At 40.7% G+C, this 25,744-nt stretch overlaps 1 protein-coding gene across 8 annotated transcripts in view; it reads left to right on the top strand.

Moving 5' to 3' along the window:
- The window catches only part of bahcc1a (BAH domain and coiled-coil containing 1a), a 75,410-nt gene extending 49,879 nt beyond the window's left edge, over window positions 1–25,531 (top strand). For 4 of the 8 annotated variants that reach the window (XM_008416191.3, XM_008416192.3, XM_008416197.3 and 1 more), the window contains 24 exons: window positions 29–140; window positions 236–435; window positions 666–827; window positions 2,441–2,694; window positions 2,784–3,129; window positions 4,424–5,368; window positions 7,026–7,195; window positions 7,533–7,669; window positions 7,848–7,961; window positions 11,198–11,312; window positions 11,620–11,854; window positions 11,992–12,183; window positions 13,149–13,322; window positions 13,774–14,054; window positions 14,305–14,385; window positions 15,857–15,983; window positions 16,336–16,450; window positions 16,884–16,959; window positions 19,278–19,386; window positions 19,465–19,578; window positions 20,726–20,887; window positions 21,611–22,851; window positions 22,959–23,195; window positions 23,321–25,530. In XM_008416191.3, the coding sequence (XP_008414413.2) occupies window positions 29–140; window positions 236–435; window positions 666–827; window positions 2,441–2,694; window positions 2,784–3,129; window positions 4,424–5,368; window positions 7,026–7,195; window positions 7,533–7,669; window positions 7,848–7,961; window positions 11,198–11,312; window positions 11,620–11,854; window positions 11,992–12,183; window positions 13,149–13,322; window positions 13,774–14,054; window positions 14,305–14,385; window positions 15,857–15,983; window positions 16,336–16,450; window positions 16,884–16,959; window positions 19,278–19,386; window positions 19,465–19,578; window positions 20,726–20,887; window positions 21,611–22,851; window positions 22,959–23,195; window positions 23,321–23,530 (5,909 nt within the window). In that variant the 3' untranslated portion in view covers window positions 23,531–25,530. Of the gene's footprint in view, window positions 1–28; window positions 141–235; window positions 436–665; window positions 828–2,440; window positions 2,695–2,783; window positions 3,130–4,423; window positions 5,369–7,025; window positions 7,196–7,532; window positions 7,670–7,847; window positions 7,962–11,197; window positions 11,313–11,619; window positions 11,855–11,991; window positions 12,184–13,148; window positions 13,323–13,773; window positions 14,055–14,304; window positions 14,386–15,856; window positions 15,984–16,335; window positions 16,451–16,883; window positions 16,960–19,277; window positions 19,387–19,464; window positions 19,579–20,725; window positions 20,888–21,610; window positions 22,852–22,958; window positions 23,196–23,320 lie in introns of all 8 variants that reach the window. The other 4 variants (XM_081610061.1, XM_008416195.3, XM_081610063.1 and 1 more) reach the window with 4 other exon arrangements.
- Window positions 25,532–25,744: the final 213 nt, after the last annotated feature.

Raw genomic sequence — 25,744 nt, 5'->3', positions numbered from 1 at the left:
TGCCTTATGTGTAATGTTCGTCTCACAGGACTGCCCCGCTCCATGTATCCTGTGGATCCCAATGAGGAGGAAAGGAAAAGGATAAATGAAGAACAAATGGGTCTCAATTGTCTGGATAGAGATAGAGACGCATACATCAGGTATGTAAATGTAATTCCCAAGGCTACACAAATTTGCTTTTAAAAAAAAGAAAACATGTACTGTATTGCTCTGCTCTTCTATTTTATAATGACAGGGATAATAAGGAACGTGTGGAGTTTGCAAGGATCCACCCTTCCACCAGCTGCCATGGAGACCTTACCTCCCATCTGATGGTCCCTGGTGGGACATCCCTCCAGTCTGGCCAGTTAGGAGACCCTGCTGCACATTCTGCTCACCATCATTGGATGCCAAGAACTGGAAGTCCATCCCTTTGGATGACAGGACATTCTTATGGTAAAAAAAAACCAAACAATCTTCTGTTACACATGTCTTGTTTGCAGCAGTTTCAATTTCAAATACAAGTTTTGAAAATGCAAAAGACAAATTCTCTCCATGCTTTTTGTTACCATTTTGTTTTTTAATCAAGCTATTTCAAATTGCCTTTGTATTCTTCTGGGTTTTGAAACTTATAATCACATGCATATATTAGTTTTGTAATCTCTGTTGTAATCATTTTTGTACAGCAGGTATAGGTCATACACCCTTGCATCAGAACCTGCCTCCAGGTTTTTCTTCAGCCATGCCAGGCCCCCTGCAGCCAGTCCTTCCTCTACCACAGGACCCCTCAGCCCAGTTAGTGGTCCTTCCCTCTGAGCCTGCACCCCATCCAGCGCCACATCACTTGGGTATGCCATAACTTTACGCTTTTTGTGGGGTAAAAAACCCCACAAAAAAAAAAAAAAAAAGCGTGCATAATATTAATTCAATTAAACATTATTTACTTGAATAAATAATGTTTACTTGTTTGAATGTTTGAAGTAGACATTCAAAGGTCTTTTTAAATAAACTCCACTGTTTTTTAGTGTTTGTTTGATCACAGTAAATTTAAATAATTAGTGGTGATCTTGCAAGAAAGCATATCAGAGGCAACAAAAGACTTTAGATTAGAAGGAAACTCAACATCCTTCTGGACAAAAACATTTAACACAGAGCTGCAACTGAATGGTTGGGATCAAGTTATATTTATGTGTCAGAATGCCCCTATCAAGGCCCCAAGAGCTAAAGAGGAATGGTAAAGCAATTCAATATCTTAATGTGTGAACTGGTACATATACCCCAAAAAACATTTAATAAACACACTCAGAGGAGCTATATACAAATGCTTGACCCCCGTTTTAGATTTTAATTTGTTAAATATAAAATTGTCGCATTTTTCTCCACTTCACAACACTACTAAATGTTGATCTATAGCATAAAATCCGATATTGATATGTTGAAGTTTTTGTCTGTAATATGACAAAAATTCAAGTAGCATACATACTTTTGCACCTCATGTGCACTACAATAAACTTTGAATGGTCAGGGGAGAAAAAATAACAAATGTGACAGAATGATTGCTTTTTATAAGCCACCGTATACACATATTTAGTCAATAGACAGACAACTTTAATCTGCCTGCTCACAGTCTTAGAACCGGCAGTTCAGTCGTCGCTCAGCGGGACTAACAACTGAGAAGGAAATGGATCAACACAAACTACCCTACAGGGAAACATTTGCATATTCAAGTCTGACTCTAATTGTTGGGCTATGACAAAAGAAGGAATTAAGAAAAAAAGTAGATGAACCTGTTAATAGGAAATGCATAATAAAGTCACACAGAGAGGGAAAGGGAAAATAAGGTTGTCGTGTGGCTCCTTGAGCGTAACATCTGCTATAAGAGAGGAAGTACACTTGGAGACATGGGAATTAGGATTTCTGAAATCCCCCTTTTCATTGAGGTTTGATTGAGCAGGTGGGACATTTCTGAGTTCTCCGAAGGGGCGTAGTTCTATTTTCAGCCTGGAGCTTGACCTCTAATCAACCTAAAAACAATAATCATCTGGTGTCATTCCACCATTGTTAAAACTTTCCTCCTACATTCCAAAATTCTCAGAGCAGATTGTAAGAAAGAGCTTTTTGTTTTAAACAGAGGCGGGAGAGTGTGGGATTTTTGCTGCCTGGGGAGATGTTGTGCAGTGAAGTCAAAAAAAATCGTTTTTGAAAGGATCGATGTTTCTATAAAATGTGAATACAATGGTTTTTAAATGATCCCTAATGGTTTTTGCTGTTTGACAATTGTCATCTGACAGGTACATAATGATAGAAAAAGAGAAAAGAATTGGTATCTGCATGGCAATGTATCGTAGGGTGCTGTACATGGTGATATGAAAAAAAGAATGTGTGCATGGGTGTGCATGCATGGGCTTTTGTTGTAGCGAAGAGTCCCTTCATTGAATTCCTCCTTCCTTTTTCTCATTAGACGTGATCGAGCAGCAAGGGCTGTGGCCCCCTGTGTATACTGCGCGGGGCCCACCCTCCCACATGCAACATCCTGCTGTGTACTCCCGATCTCAGTTTCTACGGCAACAGGAGCTGTACGCATTCCAACAGCACCAACAGCTCCAGCATCAGCACCAGAATCACCAGTCACAGCAGCTGCAGCTACCTCCTCAGCCTCAGCAGCAACACAGGGCCGCGCACACCATGCAGCATCAGTCCACGCACAATGAACAGGTGGGCATCAAGTCTCGGTGTGTGTGTTTATCATATTTTAAAAAGACACACATGATATGTGTATAAAACAAAACTTTTTGACATGGCAGATACACAAGAGACCAGATGAGCCGTCAGATGAACTAGAAGAACTGATTACAGAGCCAAGACCATCCAAACCTGCTAAGAACTACTCCTATAACCCCCCACAGAGAAGCAACTCACCCCCTGGAGTCTGTGCCACTCACCTGTCCCCTTGTTACCAATCCCCCTCACTGCGCCAACATCCCAGAAGCACTCCTTCTACGCCCTGCCCAGCACCCAGCCCCATGGCGGCAACCCCTCACTCTCCTGCAATCAGTCCTGCACCACCTCAGATGCTCAAGGGTCCTGAATCCCAGGATAAGAGGGGCGAAGGACAGGCCCCTCAAGATTACCCAGAATCTCTGGAGCCTGGTAAGTAACAGGAGGAAAAAAAAGCCTTTATTGTCTGCAACTGCAGAGTGCTTTTTGGATTCAAGTGAATCGCAGTAAAAGAGGTCATTAGCTTATTTCTTCACAATAATTTCAATCTTACACTGGTCATTAAACATGGTGATTTCACCCACTTCTGTCAATACTGACAATAATGACTATTGGAAGGCTAAAATCCAGTTTCTTTGAAAAGATGAATATTACAAAAGACCAATTGGGAAGGTTTATTTCACAAGATGTAAGCATGAGTCAGTGCTTCAAGAGCCACTTTGCTTACATTAAGCCGCTACTGAACCAGAGACAATTTCTGAAGAGTCTTGCCCGAGTTGAGGAGAGAAAGGACTGTACTGTGGCACATTGGTCCAAAGTCCTGCTTTAAAAAAAAACAAGTGCATGTTACAATTCATCTGAAAACCAGTGTCTCAGAACTTAAAGTAGAAAAGCAGAGGTGCAGAATCCAAGTTGCTTATGAACAAGTGTGAAGTTTCCAAAGATAGTGATTTGAAGAGCCACATTATCATGATTGACTGACCAGTCACCTGGCCTGAATCTTTGAGATAATAGTCAGGACAATAACGCCTCAACAGTCTGCCTCCATGCCACGAAACTTTGATAAGCCATGGGTGATATTATCAAAATTACTACAAATAATTGCTTGACATTATGAGTTCTCCTTTATAAAATTTAGATATCAAAATTCATTAACTTTTAGAGAATGTTCAAATTTATTGGGATTCACCTATTCATCTAAAGTAATTTGCTAACAAAGGAAAAGTTCTCAAGGATTAAGCAAAGCACTGGAAATACACTGAATGGTAACTGGCATTCAGTGATCTCTTATTTCAGCTGGTGTTGTGCTAAAATGTGTGGGTGGCTGTTCTGGAAAGCCCCCAACTGACTAAACAACTCAGAGCTCAGGAAAATGTCTGCCGTCTGTGACGGCTGCATTGGGACGTCGTTCCCTTGGTGATCACCAAGAAATACCTCAGCCATGTCCCCCACCTAGCTCAGCCATTACTCTCTTTTCATCATTATAATGTCTGGCTCATGTTTACTGCATGCCAGAGGAATTTTTAGTGTAGCGGATAAACCAAAGGCCTGGCAGACTTTAAATTAAACACATACAGATTTCTTTGAGCCCCTTTCTGCTGCTGGGAGATAGAGCCAAGAGCATCTTCATTAAGCTGTTACTCACTTCTTAAAACATTGCACACAAAAGGAAAGCTTGCAATAATTGTCCTCAGCACCTACTAATCATAATTCTGTCTGCTTTTAGATTTGCCTACGGGATATACATACCCAGCCGTTGCCCTGGGATACAGAAATGGACCATCCCCTCAGGATGTTCGCCTGGCTCAACCGGCCGACCTGGAAGCGGTCCAAGCAGAACCTCCAGAGCACGCTCCCCAGTCTCTTGCTGGTCTAGGGGAGGAGTTAGACTGCCAGGTTCCAGTGATGCCCCTCACAGAGCCACTCCCACTCAAGGAAGTGGAGCCAGGAGAGGAGGACAGCATGAATGAGAGAGCCCTACAACTGAGGGAGGAGGTGGAGGTCACCGCGGTGACGGCAGACAACTATGTGCCTGACGAGGAGGGGGCCGACGAGCAGGGTTCAGCTGAGGCAGATGTGCTTTCTTGCCCCCCAGTTGTGAGCTCAGTGTGTGAGACGGCTTCCTGCCCAGTTCCCCTTGTGACAGAGCAGCCCAGTGGGCCACATGCTGTCATTACTTTAGAGGAGGAAGACGATGAGGAGGCGGTGGGTGAGGAGAGTCAGGTGGTACATGATCAAAAGGTCAACCTACATGCAGAGCAGGAGTCAGAGCTGCCTGCCATCATAGAGCTTGACCCCGCTTCCCCTGCTGTCTATGAGTTGCCTTGCCCCCAGCCAGAGGCAGCAAAGGAGAGTGAGCATGAGAATAAGATGACCCAAGAAGATGCCGCAGTGGAATTTCTGTGTCCTTCGCCTGCCTCAACCTCCGCCTGCAGCAATGGCGAAGAAGCTGCTGCTGTGCCCTGCAAACCTTATGTGCCCTGCTACTGGAGTCTGGAGCTGCTGATTGCTGCTGCTTTTTGCACAGATGTACCCCCATTTCCCTTGTTCTCCAATAGCACGCCATCAACTGTGCTGTCACAGTGCGCCCCCAACAAGGGCATGGAGCTTCTAAGTGAGCTGGCAGATCTGGAGCTGCAGCAGATGAAGCACATCTGTGGAAAAACCCCTGGTGAGTGACAGTGGGTCTTGCATGACTCACTCAGTGCTTCTGTTTTGATTTTGTTACAACCACACACTCTAATGAATTTTTATAGGCACAGCCTATAACTTTAAAGCAGAAGTAAATTAAACATTTTTCATTTTTGTTGCTACAATGGAAGGGTTTAGATCAAAACATTCGTGTGTTGGATTGGCCCAGTCAAAGCCCAGACCTAAATTCAATTGTAAATCTGTGGCGTGACTTGAACACCAAGTTATCCAATCATCCAATCTGAGTGAACTTGAACTGTTTGGGGGGAAAAAAACTTTCTCTCTAAATGTGCAGTGGTGGTTGAGACACTGCAAAATACTTGCAGCTGTAGATGCTGCAAAACAAACTGAATATAAATGCCCTTAAAAATCTTCTTTCAAAACCATGCATCATTTCCCTTTCAGTCAACAATTGTATGCTACCGTTTGTTGGTCTGGTAGATAAAACTCCAGCAGAATAAATGGAAGTTTGTGGCTGAAACGTGGCAGAATGTGAAAAAGTTCAAGTTGTTTTATTGACAGGTATCGACATATAAAGAGCAACACACTTCTTGCACTTCCTCCTTTTTCTCTTTCCGTCGAGACTATCCTGCAAGCTCCCTCCCAGTTGCTCATCTCTTCATGCTGATCTGGGGAGCATTTGATGGACTTTAACGTGTCCCCAGAGAGGCTCCTTTCATGCTTGCCTTGTGTTGCTCATCTATTGCATGTTAAAAGCACTTTTTTATTTTCTAAAACCTGGTTTTAAAGATGCAGAAGCCTCAAGAGAGGAAGGAGAAGAAGCACTGCAGTGCTGAACTCTCAGGAAAGGGTGTGCACCCCCCCCCCCCCTTTCTTGCCGCCTCTCTCTTATGTCCAGTCGAGGAAGCTACCTCACTGTCTCGCCATCCGGCAGCTGTTTGATCCACACGTGTGCACACAGTCAAATCAAAAAGGAGGCACATCAGTTTCTTTTCCGTTCCTCCCAAACACAACATGTTATCAAAAGTCTTATTTGCAGTCACAAAAGCAGTGCATGTTTTCAAGTCGTTGAGCATTGCCTCGCTAATTAGAGCCTATTGTTTAAAAGTGGCTCTAAAAGCGTTCTCACTGTTCAAAGCACTGTGTTTTTTAATTAATACAAAAGAATGTTTTGTATTTACCACAACATAAATGCGTTTAACTGCTCCCTTATGAGGACTCTGAAAAAAAAAAATCACACGATTACAGAATAAGGAACATCATTTCCATGGTAGAACATTAACAGTTTTAAGTCAGTTTAGAGGCACAAAAGCATTCTTTACCAAGGAGAGAGATAAAAAAGCAACAAAAAAAGTGTCTTTTTTATTTGTTTATATTTGGCAGCAGGCTGCACAATGGCACAGTTGTTAGTACTGTAGTATTGCAGTTAGAGGGTCCAGAGTTTCAGTCTTGGTTCATACATGTTTTCTCCATCCATGCCTTGGTTTTCTCTATGCTATTCCTCCTGTGGTTCAAAAACATGATTAAGTTTAGTTTGTCAGTGAGTTTGATTAAGCCCAGCTGCTTGTCCAGTGCGCACCCTGCCTCTCTCTCAATGACACTATGATCACGGGTATCTATAAAAATATGACTGGTAATGTAAAAAGCTTAAACATTCGTCCTTTGTTTCCCTACAGAGGAGGACCTGCTCATGTTTGATCTCCAAAGTCTTGCCACCTTGGCGACAGCCCGCGCCTTGGAGGCGGGATCACAGGAGAGCAGTAAAACTGGCCCACAGCAAAGCTTCTCGGCTCGTCGGATCTTCAATTTACGAAGAAAGTTCAGCTGGGCGCCTCGTAATGAGCCGGTGAGGCTGGAACTGATGAGAGGAAATCATTCATTTAAATTCTTTCAGTTACCAATTCACATTATTTATATGGAGCCAATTGATTGCAATTGTGGTCTTCAAGCACTTTCCAGAAGAAACCTGTCAAATAGACAGATTTAAATACATTCTAAATTTCTCCTAAATATCAAACAATGCATTGAAGTTAATTTATTTTTTCAAATTGGTTTAAAGGCTTTCCATCTAAGGAAATTCATCAGATTGCATAGTTGCACTCTTTTCACAGATTTTTTTTTTTTGCTTTAACAAATACCAAGCTTTCTCTCTAATATTTGCTTTTTTACTCTGTGTACTCCAGGTATGCCCAGCCAAAGTTAGCATGGAAACAATGGATGGCCCTGAGCTTGAAATGCGTGTAAAACTGGCTGATATACAACGCCGCTACAAAGAGAAACAAAAGGAGCTGGCCAAACTTCAGAGGAAGCATGACCATCAGTGAGTTTTTTTTTTTACATAAAGCTTCACTCAAACACAGTCAAATTAGCTAAAACTTAAAGTAGCATGCTTCCAATTTTTAGAGAGGATTATATTCAATGTTTCACAAATAGGACCTTATGGTTTGGATGCAAGATCCTCTCCCTTCTTGTGTGTTTACGTCCTCTTGTGTATGCAGGAAGGAGGAAACACCTCGAAGTCCTGCAAGGCGAGGCCCTGGACGTCCAAGGAAGAGGAAGCCCACCCTAACCACGGGCCCTGTGTCCTCAAATGAGGGCCAAAGGAAAGTCAAGTAAGTGTAAATCAGTCCATCTCCGCTTGCCGACTGTAATCAAAGCTTTAATGAAATCACCAGCAACCAGAGATCTCCCTCACTGGCATAAACAGGACATGGGAGCTTTTAGGAATCCCCCCTTTCTTATTTGAACTCTTCTTGATCTAAACACCTGGAGTATAAATTATCTTTATCCGTACGCCTGACTCAGATGTATCTAAAAATGTTTTCCAGTTGCAGAAACATTGTCTGACTTACACACAAACAGAATTAAGATCCAACCTTTGATTTCGACTATATTTACCTAATGTTAAGAAATGATAAAACTTCAACGAAACTACTGGTGCCAAACTTACTGGTTACCAGTTTGTATATTATTTTTTAAGTTGATAAGAATTTCTAAAAGCTACTAATTGAAGATCCCTTGCTGTCTACTATGTCCTAAACATACAAATGTGACATGACAGCCTTTGGACATAAGGTTGATCTATGGAGACCAGTAGTGAAGAGTTAAATATGTACAACATCCATTACACGCTATGTACTTCTTAATTGGTTCTTTAGTGATGCCATAACCCTTTTCTGTCCAATCACAAACATATAAGTGGAGTTTGACAAACACTTTTGGGGATTTTACTAAAATTGAGGGATTTTGTCAAATGATGAAAACAAACACTCTGGAGGTGTAGGTATGACAAATAATGAATATGCAGAAGAGCCACTGTCAAATATGGCGGACTACACATAATAACACTGAAAACGGGTCATCACTGTGGGTCTTTGAATGCCATCCAACTTTTGGGATCTTTTTTTTTTTAACTTGTATGAACTTGAGGGTGGCAGCAGGAATGTGATTTGTATCTTTGCACAAAAAGGTCCAACGCAACGTGAACGCTCAAACGGCTTGGCGTAGAAAATTGGAAATATCAGAGAAATAAAGAGTTACATTCTCTTCTTTAAGCACAATATAAGTTTTTGATAGTGGTCACCATGGATCTGATAAACCATGATTCTGAAGGGTTTCTAAACAGGCTTTAATGAGCCTTGTCTTTAGGGTTTATATGGAATTAAGACACAACAGGCCACCTTATGGTATTTTCTTGTCTCCATCTTCTACCCCCCTTTCTCTCTGTGCTTTCTGGGCAACAGTCCACAGTGTTCCCAGCTGACCCTCTGCAATGTCACTTCCATTTTGCATCCACCTGTGCACCTTTGCCCCCTCACCATGCAAACAGTAATCAGATAGGGGACACTGATGACGGGTGACAATGACACCAAGATGAAAAGGTAACAGGCCAGGTTTCTGCGGGGAGGTAGAGAGGACAGGAATATTGTTTGTACAGGTCAGAATATAGTAAACCTTAGAATATCCCCTCACTTGTACAAAACTTTTTTTTTCAAGGCAACCCTGAAGGCTTAATTCACTTTTGTTTGCTCCATTCAAGCATCTCTCCTTCTGCTGAATATGAATATGTGCAATTATATAGATGTAGGAGGGCTTTACTGCAAAGTTTAAATGTTTTTTTTTTTTTTTTACTTTATTTCTAAGTGCTTTTAGGGGTTGAAGCCTCCATTATTATTATTATTATTATTATTATTATTATTATTATTATTATAAGCATTGCTTGCTGGCAAACCCCACTAATCAATTTTCTTAATTAGCCACTGCATGCTCAACCCCTAAGGCCCCCTACAGATGGGAGTCACTGTGTCATGTTGTGTTTGTCAGCAGCAGAGAGCAAGGCACGACAAGATTTGCCTCACAGGGACAGCTCACAAATCACTGGTACCTCTGTCACTCAGTCTGTCAGTGGGAAACGAAGACAGTCCAACTGCCAAACTACCCACTTCCACAAAAAAACAAAAAAAACAAACATACAAACACTTAAATTCTCTCCTTTTTTCTTTCAATAGATTACAGGTGCATGTCTGCATTTGCTAATTACGTTATTTCAGCAGAATATGCTCACCCACAGATTTAAGTGAAACAATATGCAAATGAAGACTAAATAAAATTTGCTGTACAGTATATGGTATATTTCATAAAATGAACTTTGTTATAGCTAATCATATAATGCGCTGATATTGCGTGATGATGTGGTTTGGAACTACTACATTTAGCTATTGTTAATTTGATTTTGATATATAGAGTTAAGCAAAAATATAGAATAAGAGCAGTCTGATATTGCAGTCAGCAGCTTTACAGATATGCTACTTGAAGATTTCCAGCTGAGGATTGATAAGTCCCCTTTTAGTTTAAATCTTATGACTGTCGTGTGCTTAACAACTGGAATTACTCACAACAGGCAAATGTGCCTCTCCTATTCTAGGTTAACCAGGCAAGTGCTTTCTGTTCACCCTTCACCCACCGCAACAGCTGTCTACGGATATCTGAGGACAGGGTAGGGTAGGTGACATGACCCAGACAAACTAGGAGCTGCAGTAGCCAATACAGTCTCCTCTTTACAGTCAACATCATTGTACAGTGTGGAAAACTATTGGGAAAATTCAGACTTGCTAGATCAACAGAACAATGTGAAAAGCCTACAACACCGCTTTCCACCTCAGTGATAAGCTCACAATATTGTTGATAGTTGGCAATGCAAAAACGCTCCACCAAAGGACTGCTGACATGAAGTCGTCCACTTCAGATCAAAGTACGCATTGTTTTTCTTTTAGTGAACAGTAATGAGTTGCCGTCTGTCACCCAGCTGGACACAGGTGTGCAGATGGAAGGAGGTGTGTTGCTTGTACTCTCATGCTCCTAGATAAAACTCTTGTTGTTTTTAAAAACTGCTAATTTACTTTGATGCTGTTACCAGCCCATTACTGATTGTTAAAGGTTTGGTTGTGATGCTTCTCTGCGTTTCTCAGTGCTATGAAAAATCTACTTGTACTGCTGAATACATATTACTTTAAAAGAAAAAAAAAAACTTTCATCAGCCTTTAAAGAGACGGTGTTTCTAAAAGTCATAAAGGCTTTTTCCCTTGAAAAGCTTTAACGCCTCCTATACCATGTTGCTCTCCAGCGATGCTTATTAGAACCAGTTTTTCAAGTGTGTCTCAGACGCTGAGCCCTCCTTGTCCTTTTTTGTCACTCTGTGAACCAGACACACAGAGAGAACTGTTATTAGATCCCACAGAGATGTGACTCAAACTGTGTTTTTATCTGTAATGTCCTAGCGTCCTATTTTTTCTTTCAAACCAACTCCATTCTCCTCTGATAAATGTCTCTCTCATGTTTTGACTGGCAGGTCGGCGGGGGTGGGGCTCAGCTCGTCGCCTGAGGACCAGGGAGGGGGCGGGGAGACCCAGAGACGGAAGAAGAGGCTGTCCAGTCAAGGCTTTGAGCGAATCAGCACTGTACAGGTCAGGGTCCTCTTGTCCTACTCCCTTTTGTCCTGTGTGCAGCCAGAAATGAAAAAAGGCCGCTCTCTTTGTTACTTTGCATTTGATATATTCCTTTGTTGCACACTTTTTTCTAATTAGGTACTACCCTCAGGAGTCAAATCCGCTGCTCTCCATATTAATGTCTATTTCATTGAGGCTTCTGCTGTTCTGTTTTCCTCTCAGTGCATGTGCAAATGAGGGCCCTGACATTCAGAAGCTTTTTGTGGCTGCTGTAACCGGGAGTGTAACTGGCTTTCTCTGTCTCTCTCATGTCTCTCTGTTGTAGCAGATAAAAGCACAGGGCTGCAGAAAAAGCAGTGTTCACAGCGTGCTCAGCTCCAAGCTGGCTGGTGATGTGGCTCAGCTCAAACAGAAGGCCCCGGTTAAAAGGAATCTCTCAGGAACAGGCTCCAGGGACAAGGAAGGTTCACCTTGCAGCTTAAACCTCAAGCATGCACAAAGGAGTCAAGGTGGAATCAAAGGTGAATCCAGGCGAGAGTCAGGAGGACAAAGTGATACAGGTACCTACTTTAGTTAATTGTACCTGTGGCCTTTTTTCCTGCTGGCACGTTGTTGTTTTGCCGACAATGTCAACATTGTTTTATGTGTTGGTTTTTTTCCTCTTTTTTTTTCTTTTTCTTTTTTGAAAACTGCACAGGAGCCAGTGTGGACAGTACTACCCAAGAAAGCTGGTCAGGACAGGCGCGGCATGGAAGCAAGAAAGGATCTACGCAGAGGCAAGGTTCCTCCTATTTTCACCAGGCCAGATCAAAGGTTCTACGTGGTCAGAGGCAGGAAGCAGCAAAGGAGGAGGAAAGCTCCTCCGCCGAGAGTGACTCCTCTGACCAGGGTGAGAACGTGTTTGGTATATTCTTTTCTTTCAACTTTTTCCTTTAGAGTTCACTACAACAAAGCTTATGCCTCTATTTAGGCCTGTCCTCTGCAGCCTACCCTCACACAAGCTGACTTCACTTGCTTAATCTACTTCTACTCTCTAAATTTACTGTTTTGCACATTTTAGTTAAGAGATGAACTAGCGCTATCGCTGCATCCGTTCTACCTCTTGTTGATAGTTTTATCATAAGATGCAACAGAATCAGATCATTAAAGGGTAAATCAATTCTGCAGTGTTTGAAGTGCACAAAAGCAAAAAATCCAACTTATGTATCTACCAGTGGGAGTACTTAGTAAACTCCACACAATGAATCTCAAAGCCCAGAACTCATTTTCTCTGTTTGTAAATAACTTTAAAACCAATCATGGTGAGTGCAAAAAACGTGCTGATGAATGTTGCAACAGCCTGGAGTGTTTGTGGATATCCAACACCTCTGTGATTGGCCTTGTTGCCTGCTCTGGGTTAGATGTGCCGCCACAGCTGTGGATACTTGGCTGTGAGAGACTTTGACAGCCTGGAGACTTGCAGACTGGGTCAAAGAGCTGTCAGGACAAAAACACATGCACACACACCCACCCACGCACCCGCACACACACACACACACACCCGCACACGCACACACACACACACACACCCGCACACACACACACACACACACACACACACACACACACGCACGCGCACGCACGCACGCACACACACACACACACACACACACACACACACAAACAGTGCATTGGTTCACACCAGGAAATACCATTGAAGCACTTCATATATCATCTCTGTACTAAAGAACTAACGGAGCGCCGTGAAATGACGTGCCGCAAGGAAAAAAACATTTGTTGTTATAATAGAAACTGATGAGTTTGTTAAGGTGTAGATTTAAAATAAACTGGTGCAATCTATGCTTTAACCATTAGAAGATGAAGAAGAGGAGGGAAGTTATGAGACAGATGAAGGTCAAGATTTCAGAAGTCAACCTACAAGAGACATCACTTCAGGCTCATCCATGATGGGCCCCAGTCCTTCATCTATCGTGAAACTGGAAGCCAACCAGAAGGCCAGGAACAAAAAACAGAGGCAGGAGCTGTATGGTGAGTCTTCATCACATGCCTTGATATTTTCTACATTTTATCAATCACAATTTCAATTTATTAGGAGCTTAAATCTGAGAAGTAGCAAAAAGACTTCAGAAAGGCATTTCTGGATGAACCGTAGACGTCCACTAATCAAGTGATATGGTGGCCCTTTTCTTTAGCATTCATAGCTGTTCATTTGAAAGTGGGCAATCCTGGAAAAGATTGGAACCGAGATTACCCTGATGACACTAAATATTCTAGTCTATTATATGAAATCCAGGAAAATTGACAAAGCTTGTGGTTTTAACTTTACAAAGTATGTAAACTGCAATACTGCAATACGAGTATTTTTAAAAAGCAATTAGTCAACACAATTGCCTGATATCTTTATTGGAATGATTGATTCAGCGCTCTTTACAATTTGTACTAAGTTTGGACTGAATATCTCTCTAATTGAACAATGCAGGGTCCCAGATTCTGTCGGCAGCAGAGAGTGAAGTCAAAGTGAAGAAGAAACCCAAAAATAGGTTGGGGATCGGCCCTGCTGTGAAAAACCTCCAACACCAGCGACCCGAGGGAGGTAGGAGAACATGTGGACCCAGGTCAAAGGAGTCCAGGTGGGGGAGCCTCGGGACGAGAGGCAACCGCTACAGGAAGACCTTTGGGATGGCCACCTTCCCAACAACCAGTGAGAGGCTGAAGAGGGCGACACGCAAGAGCACAATGTTGAGGGGAGCAATCAGTAAGGTATTAAAACTATTTTTTTTTCCTGAATACAAGTTATAAGGATATCAAATGGCGATTCAGTAGCAATAGTCATTTCCATGCACAACATTTAGCCAACGTTGACGTTGACCCTCCTACCAAAGAGTTTTAGTAAGCACTCAAATCTACCTCTACCTTAAAAAAAAGAGCAAGATAGTCTTCATTTAGGGAAACAAATGCCAGGAATCACTGAACAAAATGTTAATGTCCGTTCTCATACTGATTTCATCAGAGGAGAAGCTGCTGGTCAGTCGGAGCATCTTCTATGCAGAACGATGATGGAAGCCGAGGACAAAAAAACATGGACCAGCAGGTAACATTCATATTTAATCCACCGAGTAGAAGCATCAAACTGCAAACTTTATTTCACAGTTTTTGATATAGTTTGTTCTAAGACTTGGAGCTTCAGAAGTGTTGCCCTGAAGAAACTAAACTGTTTCAGCATTTGAAAAGTCCGTGTTCTTCTACCACTTCTTCCATCCCGACGAGACTACACAGTATTGGCTTGTATGAAAAAACTGTTGGTTTGAAAACTATCTGACCAACGGGTCTCAGTGTGGTCAAGTGTAGAGGGTCAACTTCCACTTGTTTCCATATAACAAGTGGGCCCAGTTTTTCCTCTGGGTCCACTTTTGTTTGTGTTATATAAATAGTCTTTATTTAAATGCACCATATGCAAGATTTCATTTGTTTTGCAAACATTTTTTTATCACTTGAAGATTGTTTTAAAGCATATGAATCTTAGGCCCCTTCCAGAAAGTAAGCATTTTTCAGTCATTACTACAGATGAAAGTTTGAAGGTTTAAAAATTGTCACTCCACAAATACTTATGATTTGTTTTGTTGATGATTCTTTGTAGAGCACATGTTGAACAACTGGTCGATAAAGTTAAAAAAGAGGTTTGAACATGTGCAGAGGGGGAACAGCGGGTATAGTTCGAGGAGGATGACTCGCTGTGGTTACCTCTGAAAAGGGAACATTTCAGGATTAAACCCAGTTTATCTTTTGAAGCTAGAAAACAAATGGTCAATTCTACTTCCATGTCTGTACTGGACTATGGTAACATTTTATACATGTGTGCTTCTCTTAAATGTTTTAATTCGCTGGATACTGTTTATTATGAAACCTAAAGATTTATGACAGGCTTAAAAGGTTTTAGACATCACTGTACATTATACGACCGGGTTGGATGGATGGATGGCCTTGGCTACACATAAAATTCATCCCTGGCATATCTTTATTTATAAGGGCGTATTTGGATTTCTGTCATCTTATTTGTTGGCCTGCATAAATAATAAAGCCACTCGAGGATGTTCTCTTTGTTGAGAGAACTTACTTTTAATTTTGATGCATAAAATCCAAACTGAACTTGAAAAGAAATCTTTTCAGTTTTATGCTCCATCTTCTTGGACCAGGTACAGAAAGACATTAACGTAAAAGTGCTGTTGTCACTTAATGTTTTTTAAGACTGCTCTTAAAGATTTTGAGAAGGAATCATTTGTCTGTAAATGTTTTAATTGAGGAATCCTTTTAGTCTTGTATTTATGGTGGTGTTAACTTTTCCCTTTTTTCTTGTGAGTGTTTTGCAAACTGTGTGGACTACTGCCAATCTTGGTTGCTGTTCTCTTGCACAAGGAATTTTTAAAGAGATTAAAAATCCCATTGATTCATTCTTGATGAATTAATAATAATAATAATAATAATAATAATAATAATAATAATAATAATAATAATCATATTGAATATTATTTTTTCTTTGATTATTTTTTCGTTATATTTTTCAGTCAAAGGGACGAGCTGTAAGTCGTCTTCTGGAGAGTTTCGTGGCTGACGAGGGCTTTCAGATAGATGGCAGCAGCTTCTCAGAAGAGGAGGAGGACCGTGGTCTTTCAAACAAGGGAAAACTTAAAAGTTAGAAGATTTAATGACAAAATAAAAAACATACAGTTGAAACCAGATATTTACATATGCTGTAGAAAAAGACAGATAGCTTCTTTCCCTCGTTATCTGGCTAAATGTTTCCGGTCTTAGGTCGTTTACGATGACATTTTCATTTCCCCACGATGTATTTGACCAAATTGAAGTACATTTGGCTCATTTGATGTAGTTTCAGTTATTGAGGGGGGAAAAAAGTTAATGTGACGTTTTACACACCACAGGCAGATATCTGGTTTCAGTTGTATCTTGAATCAAAGTTTTAGAAATTGCATATATTTTGTTGACGTTTAAGATTAAGTTTTTCAATTTGCTCTTTTCTGTACAGTTCCTAACTGCATCCTGACCAAAGAACACTTATGTGACGGACTGAAGGTGCTGATCTCCAAGGAGGATGAGCTTCTGTACGCCGCCAGGGTTCACACTCTGGAGATCCCGGATATGTAAGTAGAAAACCAGGATGCTCTTTCAGAAACTTAATAAAATGACAACTTTTCTCATAACTGTGAATGTTTTGTTTTAGTTGAGTAAAGAAAAAAAAAAAAGAAATCCTCTCAAATGTCATTCATGCAGACAAACATTCTTAAGACCTGGCACAAAACACTGTAATTTTGTCTGAGAGGACAAGCAGTAGTTTTTTTTCATCCCCATCTGTGTCTTTTTCCTCCTTACGAAAAAAAAAACAAAAAAAAAAAACATTATCTCATACGAAGCTCTAAATATCAATATCACTCCTTTGGCTCAGGCAGCAAAGAGATGCTATAACAACAGCAGAGTGGGAGTAACATATGACATGGGAGCCAGGCAAACATAATACAAGCCTCTGAAAATAACCACGTCTATTTTTCTCTCTCTGCCGTGCTCTTTTTCATTTAGCTTTAGCATTGTTATCGACGGTGAGAGGGGAAACCGACCAAGAATCTATTCACTGGAGCAGTTGCTAAAGGAAGCTGTAAGTTTACCTCACTGCACGAGAACACAATAAAAAAATAATCTCCTGTCATTTGTGTTAATTTTTCTTAAACAATGGCAACCTCTTTGTAGCGGTACTCGTCTCGTTGCTTTCCCCCTTCTCTCTCTGTGAGTCACTGAAGCTGTATAAACTTATAAATGGACACGGACAGATGGCCAGGATTTGTAGTTTTATGTGTGAGTGACTGTGAATGTCCGTTAAACCAAACCGTGGGTGGGATAATCCCCCACAACACCTGGGTATATCCTTGTTTTCAAGCTGAAATGCGAGACGTTGTTAACATTAAATCTGTTTAAATACACGAGCTTGCCTTTTTGACCAGTTTTAATACAAATGGAGTTTACAGTGCAAATTTGTGTTTATTATAGCAAGGGCTAATGTTTAATGAGACGATGGCGGCCTCTTGCATTTGGTCAATAAAAGCAATGGCCGTAATATTTTCAGCATTTCCAAATAGGGCAAGGGGTGCTAGGTTTGTATACAATAGAATATCCAAACAGGAGGAACGTCAATATGTAGGGTAGGGTTTAAACTGCCTGTTATTGTTTTAGTGCATGTTTTTTTTATAATAGAGGAAACTGTTTAAAGGTCACATTAGCTGTGCAGGAGTGATCATGATGGTTTTATTTTAAAGCTAATTACAGTGGTACAAAAGATAGTTCACAATTAGGAGATTTTGAAAAGAAAAAATATTTCCTTTGTTTAATTATTTAATCAATTGTGTTCATGTTACTGAATGTTGAAATTATTATATTTATATTTTATTTAAAAAGTTAAAAATCTATGTTTTTTTGTTTTAGGAAACAAAACTTGCTTTCAGTTGCCTCAAGTGATCAAGAGTATTTTTATCACTGTGTATTACATATTTTCTTATAAGCATAACATGCAGAAGAGCTAAGATAAGTAAAGACTTTATTAGGACTGACAGTTTGGTTGCAGTGTATATTCAGGTTGTCCAAGGCATGTACAGTAACGTACCATCATTATTATTGGTTTGTACCTGGACAGACTGTTGTGTCATCTACCTGTTTACTATTTTATTTTTTTTTAAAAGAGAGTTTTGATAAATCACACCAGAAAACAAGTTACCTCTTCAGCTTGGTGGTTAAAAATGTTTATGTGTCTTTGATCTTATTTCCATTGTTTTATTAGAAGTGTGCTTGTGCTCTCTGGTTTTCTAAAAATTTAATTTGAAGTCGTCATTACGACATGATTTTACTCTTGTCTGCTGTAGCTAGAGATTCCACAGAGACTCTTAGATAATAATTCCTCAGATTCTCATCAGTTCTACAATGTCTCCCTTTTTTATTATTATTATTTTTGGATTATTTGCTTATAGCCTTTTTAAGAGCAGTAACCACAGCAGCACACAAATACTAAAACTGCATGTACTCATCTTCTACCATCACATTATTGTATCTGATTTTTCATAGTATTTAAAAATATATTTTGTATAAATTGTAGCATTCTAGTTATAACATATAATATATTTTCATGTTAAAGCTTTATTCTTTTTTGGCATTACATTTACTTATTTTTTTATTACTATTTCTAATGGGTGCAAGATCAGAATTTCCAGTTTTAGTTAAACAATCCCAGGCTTCAACTGGACAATGAACTTTCAACTTCACCCCTAATTTCCTCACCAAGCTCAACTTGCTTAGTGGATCAAAGTATTTTTTGTTTTTCTTTCACTTTTAACTCTCCTGCGATTTTAGCACTTAGCATCTCTGGCAACCGTTCTCTTATCTAAACACTCAGCACAGAGCAGCTGCTTCTAATTACGGCATACTTCCACTTTAAATGTGTCCAAAAGCCATTTATTTGACTTTGACACCAACACCGCAATTTTTACTGATCCCCGCGCCACCCTCTCCCCACTATACACACTCTAACATCCACACCTCATCAGTCAAAAGGTCCCTCACCATGGCAACAGTAAATGAAAGCAACCTGAAAGGGCCCCCAGTGAGCGGCGGATGCTGAGACTGGCTGCATTGTTGGAGGGAGGATCTGGCAACCTGCAATCACAAGCCCTCTATTCAGACCCTCTTTAGTATTACTCAGCAAGTCAGGATTTACTGCATCATGGCTTCCGCTCCTTTCAGCTCTGACTGGCACGTTGGCATGAGATAAGGACCGCTTGGAAACGTGGCACAGTGGCTGTCCATTCACAATGCCCCATTGGTTTCACACTGTTTGTATGTGTGAGTGTGTGTATGCATTCACATCTTTGTTAGGGGACGTTGTCTGCAATCTGTAATGAATCTTAATTATGCTTTTGGTCTGCTTTCAAGGTCTTGGATATACGACCAGAGTCTGAGGCTGTGCTAAGTGACGGAACCAGGGTGTGTGCTTACTGGAGCGAACGCTCACGGTGTCTGTACCCCGGCTACGTTCGCAGAGGTGCGACGATAAATACACATTTAACTGAATTTGCATAGTCATTATTTAGCAGTATAGTAGCAGTTTTGTCTCTTGCAGGAGGTTCAGTTGATGAGGGGAAGCCAGGAGTGATGGTTGAGTTTGATGATGGAGATCGGGGGAAGATTTCTCTCCCAAACATCCGGCTTCTTCCTCCAGGATATCAGATCCAGTGTGAGTAGTCTTGTTTTGTAATTAATGCTCCTACAGTTATCATAAAAAAAAGAAAGTACACCCTTGCTAGTACTATATTTCAATAAATAAACTATGTGGGGCTTCATGCACAAAAATCTGTGTGGATTTGCCTCTGAATAATGGTGTAGGATTAACTTCAGAAAAGGTCATACACACAAATAAATTCAATATGTATGAAATGGAACATTGAGACTAGGACAGACATAAATATCTGACTTGACACACAAATATCCCCTGTACATGTGATGGAAGCTTGTTACATACAGAAAGAATAGGACCTTAGCATGCGAGTTCAACCCGTCTATAAATGAGAGGTGCATAGAAAGACTTCACAAGTAGTTATATTTACATACACGATTTGTGCTTCATCTGTTACTTCTTTACATCACTTACTCACTGTTAATATAAATCAATGTAGAAGTGTGCCAACAAAAAGGCAAGGCTGAGGCATGTCAGACTTTATGCCTCTGTTTATTAATATAAACAGAGACTCCTAAGCTGCATTTTAATCAGCAAAAAACAATGTGTCACAGGCTGGATGTGCACCTGGCACTTTAATATGTATCTGTGTTAATATGTTCTATTCCAACCACGCTGTTCATTAGAATAAATAATCATGTATGGTCACCTCAACAGGTTGCTTATCTGCTTTTGCCCATCACACATAATTTGTAAATTACTTGAATAACGAATCTTTTTTTGTTGTTGTTGTTGGCATAAACAAATTTACAATGTGATCGTATTTTTAGCAATGTGTGTGCAGTTGATTTTTTGTTTATTATAGAAAAACAATGTAAGGTTTCTTTTTATTTGGATGGAAAATGCTTCTTGTTGAGTTTTGTTGTGACTGTGCACTTTTTGTATATGTGGTCTCTTTACTGAATTCAAACAAAATCGCATATATCACAGATTCCACTGTTACTGTTTACTAAAAATAATACCAAAATTGAAAAGGTTGTGAAAGATTAATCACACCCCAATTCTGGAATTACATACATAATACTTAAAGAATTTAAAAGGGTTGTTAGATGTGTTTTACCATTGTTACACTTGCAATGGATATAATTTTCTGTATTTTTTAATCAAATGCTAATGTTTTTTTTTCTTTTTACAATTCCTTATTAAGGTGAGGAGTCTTCTCCTGCTCTGCTGGCACTGAGCGGAACATCAGCCAAGAGAAGTTCCAGTCTGGAGCAGGCCCCAGTCAGCGACAGGCCTTCTGACAGACTGAGCTCCACCAATTCTCTGTCAAACACCCAAAACCTAACTGTTATCAAAAGAAGACCTGGTAAGATTTAATTCTGAACAGAAAATGATGTTATTCAACTGCTGCGAAGTGAAGCCGAAGTCCCTCTTATTGCTCATAGACTCATAAATCATGTTGCTTTAATCTTTTATTCAATGACTGGTTTTAGCAACACACCTGTAAATGCGGGATTAAAAGTACTTGAGATGATTAAGCAAAGGTGACACGGAATCAAAACAAACTGAGCAGCAGTAAGCAAAATAAGTCATGTGTAATCAACCGTGCAGAAAGACAACACGGTGGAGCTGCTGTCAAATTTTGCACTACTTTGCTTAAAATGAAAAACTACCAGAAAATTTCTTGTGAACATCACACAGTGTGTGGTATTGCTGGCTCTCATCACACAGAAATAAAACATTGTGCTGAGTAACAATATGGATAACCATGGAACATATTTATTATCAGAATTATTTTCCCAAATCAACACCACATGTTTAAAAAAAAAAAAAAAGATCCCAGGTGCAATTTTTCTTATTTCAGTTATCTGGAGCAATTTACAGCTTGCAACATTTCTATTAAAATTGTCATCTATTACACATCTATTACATATTGTCATCTATACACAATCCACTCTGTGTAAAGTTTCTGCTGAGTTAGTTAAGGTATTATCCCTAAACACTATAAAAAGTGAATGCAGCAGTGTTGTAAGTGTTTGCAATAATTTGCTTGAACGCAATGTAGGTAACATTTTGTTGTTTATTCTAGGGAGACCAAAAGGCTCAGGGAAGAAACAAAAGCAGCAACAGGCAGAAAATGCCAACAAAAGTCCTCCAGCTTTCCTGGGTTGGAGTTCACTGGGTAACACCCGGAAGAGACCTGCTGACAGTCTGTTTCAGTTTAACGGGGCACCCAGGAAGGCCTTGAGAGGAAAGGAGGATGCCTTGTTTTCTTCTCCTCAAACGCAGTCCCTGACCTCCCAACCAACCAAAGGCCTTTTCAGCAGCAGCTCCTTTGAGGTGGATTCTTTTAGAAGCATTGCAAATGGCTATTCCTCCTTCTGTTCTCAGTCTGCAGGGGCAGGACCTGGTTTATCTATGGTTCCCAGGACTGGCATGTACAGTGAGAAGCGTAGGCAAGATGACATGGTTGCACCAAGGAGCAGAAAGTCTGGACAGGAATTTCTTATCAAATTGGACCACGAAGGAGTGACATCTCCCAAGACCAAAAACAGCAAGGCACTGCTGCTGCAAAGCGAATATTCCAGTGTGAGCAGTATGCCTAAAACTGAGGCATACTCTCACCCAGTCCTGCTGGTCAAAGACAACAAAAAAGGTGGTGCCTCCAGAGTGGAACTCCTCTTAAAAGGAACCACTCCACAAAGAAAGCCCTCTCCTTCTCTGCGGCAGGAGAAATATGGTGATCTGGGCTTCAGTTCTCACAGAGAGTGTCACCCTTCCTATTCTGACCTGGATGATGAAGAGGAAGAGGAAGAGAGGAGGCGGGCTGCACTGGCTGCAGCCACAGGAGGACTCAGGATGCCTGGTCGTTTTCTTTCTCGCCTCTCTGTCTCCTCATCCTCTTCTGGTTCTTCAAGTTCTTCCTCTTCAGGCTCCCTTTCCAGTTCTAGCTTGTGTTCATCAGACAATGATTCATCCTACAGCTCAGATGACGAGGATAACTCGGCGCTGATGCTCCAAAGTTGCCTGTCTTCTCACCAGGGACTGCTGCCATCCGCAGAACCCTCAACTTCTTCAAGGCCTCGGCAGCATTCCTTTGTTGCCAAAGCTGTTGCTGTTTCCAGTGCCAAAGGAGGCCCGTCAGAGCAGTTGTCCAACAGCAAGCCCTTAAAGAGGAAGGATTGCATGGCTGCAGTCTCGAAACCGGCAAAGGAATGCATGAAAAAACCACGGATGCTTCCAGATGACACTTCATTTATTCCAAGACCCAAGGTATCTGCATTCCTGGCTGGCCGGCAGATGTGGAGGTGGGCCGGAAACCCTACACAGGTGAGAACAGTTATTCACGTTTTTACTGCATTCACCAGGTTGCTTTATAGAAAATACGTGAGGGAAAGATGTGCAGTACAATCACTTCATTTCCTTACTTTCCACAGAGACGAGGATTAAAGGGCAAGGCCCGAAAGCTTTTCTACAAGGCTATTGTCAGAGGAAGGGATACTGTAAGAGTTGGTGATTGTGCCGTTTTCCTCTCGGCTGGACGTCCTAATCTCCCATATGTGGGTCAAATCGAGAATTTCTGGGAGTCCTGGACCTCAAGAATGGTTGTCAAAGTCAAATGGTTTTACCACCCTGAGGAGACCAAACTAGGCAAGAGACATCGTGATGGCAAGGTATGTCGCAATTCTGTAAGACTTACTTTTGTTAAAAAAATTAAATAAAATATTTAATTTGTACATAAGATGACATTCAAATTCTTGATAAACATCAGCCTGCTGTGTCTGTGTTTCCTACATAGTACGCCCTTTACCAGTCGTGTCACGAGGACGAGAACGATGTCCAGACGATCTCTCATAAGTGCCGGGTTGTGAGCAGGGAGGAGTACGAGTGTCTGACTCGCAATCAGAAGCCAAACAGTAGTTATCCAGACCTGTACTACCTGGCTGGGACGTACGACCCCACCACCGGTCAGCTAGTCACTGTAGAGGGGATTTCTATCATGTGCTGAATTGCCACGGGGACACTACTGAAGGACTTCTTGGGAGTAAGGCTTGTGAATAGAAAACGATGCCATGGGTGAGTCTGAAAGGTCCACTAACTGAACATCAAGTCGCCAAAGCAGGGCTGTCTGCGATTACACACTGGAGCATTCTGGCGTCTATAAAAGTCCGGGTCTTCCTGGGGATCAGAAACTTGAACAAGTGGTGTTTCAATTCCATAATGAATCTATTTTTTTAAAAGCGGTCTTTCTTGACTGAATACTGGTTTTAAGACTTCTACTTCTGGCTCTTCTCCATTGTTTTAGAAAGAGAGCTACGATTGCACTGGATTGTGCAAATTAAAACAAGGTCCAAATCGTCACTGTTTGACTACGTTTCAAAAGGCTGGCCTTGTCTGAGTCATTGGAAGAAAATCTTAAGGCACATGGGGAGCGTCTTCATGCCTTTTCATTCCAGAGAAGCTGAAAACATGTAAAGGCAAAAGTGTGTAGAGTTAAAAAAAAAATGTCTGTAAATATTTTGAAATCTTCCCCAATCAAGCCATACACTTCAGTACCTCTCGCCTGTCTTAACTGTTCAGGTGTACATTGTACAGATAGATCAGTTAATGTATTGTTGTCTCTTGTCTATATGTACATAAAAGCTATTTTATATAGGAGTTTATTGTATATATGAGATGTATCTTTCCATGTTTGCAATTGATTTATTTTTATATGGGTGTAGACTACATTGTATTGTGTTGTTTCTTTTTCCCTTTGCTTTGGGGAGTCGAGATTGGAGAGATTAGTGTTGCACTGCGTATGCCCTGCTGAGACAGACCCGAGAAAAAAGAGAGCACAGACGGAGGCAGAAGGATTTAATCTGTAACAGGAGAAGACTCACTTTCTCAAAGAAAGTAATCGCCCTGTTAAAAAAAAGTGTTTTCTTTCAAGTGTTACTTCATTTTTTTACAAAAATATTTTCTTTTTATGTCTTTTTTTTTATTATTTATGTATCATGCATCATTATCACAAGGCAGATCCCATCGGACTGCTGTCACGGGTCAAAAATGAGTGTACCATTATGAGACTATGTTTGTGTGCGATAAGTGTCCTAGCATCACTATAATCATGTCCACACAAATAAATAAACAAAACAAAACAAACAAACAAACAAACAAAAAAACTGGGTCTTTCAATGAAAATGTGTTTGAGTGTTGCACTCATCAGCAGTGGCGGAGCCAGAGGGGGGGCCAGGGGGGCCAGTGCCCCCCCTGTCATCTGATTGGCCCCCCCAGTGGCCCCCCCAGATGATTGACATGTAACAGCACCAGGTTATTCCTGTACATTATTTGGAATCATTCTAAGTCAACCTAATATCTAAAGAAGAAAAACAATAATAAATATATCAAAAGAAAATGTATAAAACTTTATATAAGTCCATGTGATGACATAAATAAATAGATTTAGATCAGGCGCGATACCAGCCTCCTTTATACTCATAAAAACAAGCTGAAATTCTTGTCCTGGGTGTTTCAGTTGTGCTGCGCTGTGGTGCAACTCAAAGGCTAAAGCACTTCATACCTGGTGGTTGTAAAACACCAATAAGTTATTTATTGATCCTCCGCAAAAAAAAAGAAAAAACCGAAGAGGGGCCGACGATGTTCGTAGTTTGGAGGAGAGGTGGCGCTAGAGTTTTTTCGTTGTCCGTCAAAGAAAAACATAATTTTATTTCCAATTTGTAGTCATCAAACGAAACATTTATTATTTCTCTGTTAGAACGTTTTTGAAATCAGGTAACAATTCACGAAATGACGTGATTAGAAGACGACAGAACTCTGATCGTTTCCTGATCCCGCACTGACTTCCCTCAGCGGGAGAAAAACTCCGCAGAAGCGGATCAGCTGAGCTAGAAGCTCCAAAGTCTCTGGTCCGTTAAAGCGTCCAGATCAGAGATGATTCTCTGACTGATATTGTTCTTAGTATGATTAATAATGAGCTCCACGATGTTCTTTGTGCGTAAAGTTGAAACTGTCTGCGCACCAAGTGGTCAGCTGATCTCAGTCTGGACAGAAACCAGCGGACTGCTCTCTGTTCTTATCAAGACGAGGCTGAGGAGGGAATCTGACATATTAACTAGTTTTTACTGGTTTTGTTTTTAAAACACCATTAACTAAGCAGTGTAACTATAAATTGTATATTTGGCGTTTGTCATCTCATGTGTGATTAGTTGGAGCGTAACGG

This window comes from Poecilia reticulata, chromosome 8, assembly GCF_904066995.2.
Source record: "Poecilia reticulata chromosome 8, P_reticulata-male-v2, whole genome shotgun sequence".
Classification (NCBI taxonomy): domain Eukaryota; kingdom Metazoa; phylum Chordata; class Actinopteri; order Cyprinodontiformes; family Poeciliidae; genus Poecilia; species Poecilia reticulata.
Note: the sequence above shows the minus strand (reverse complement) of the source record. Positions and strands in the feature narration are given on the sequence as shown.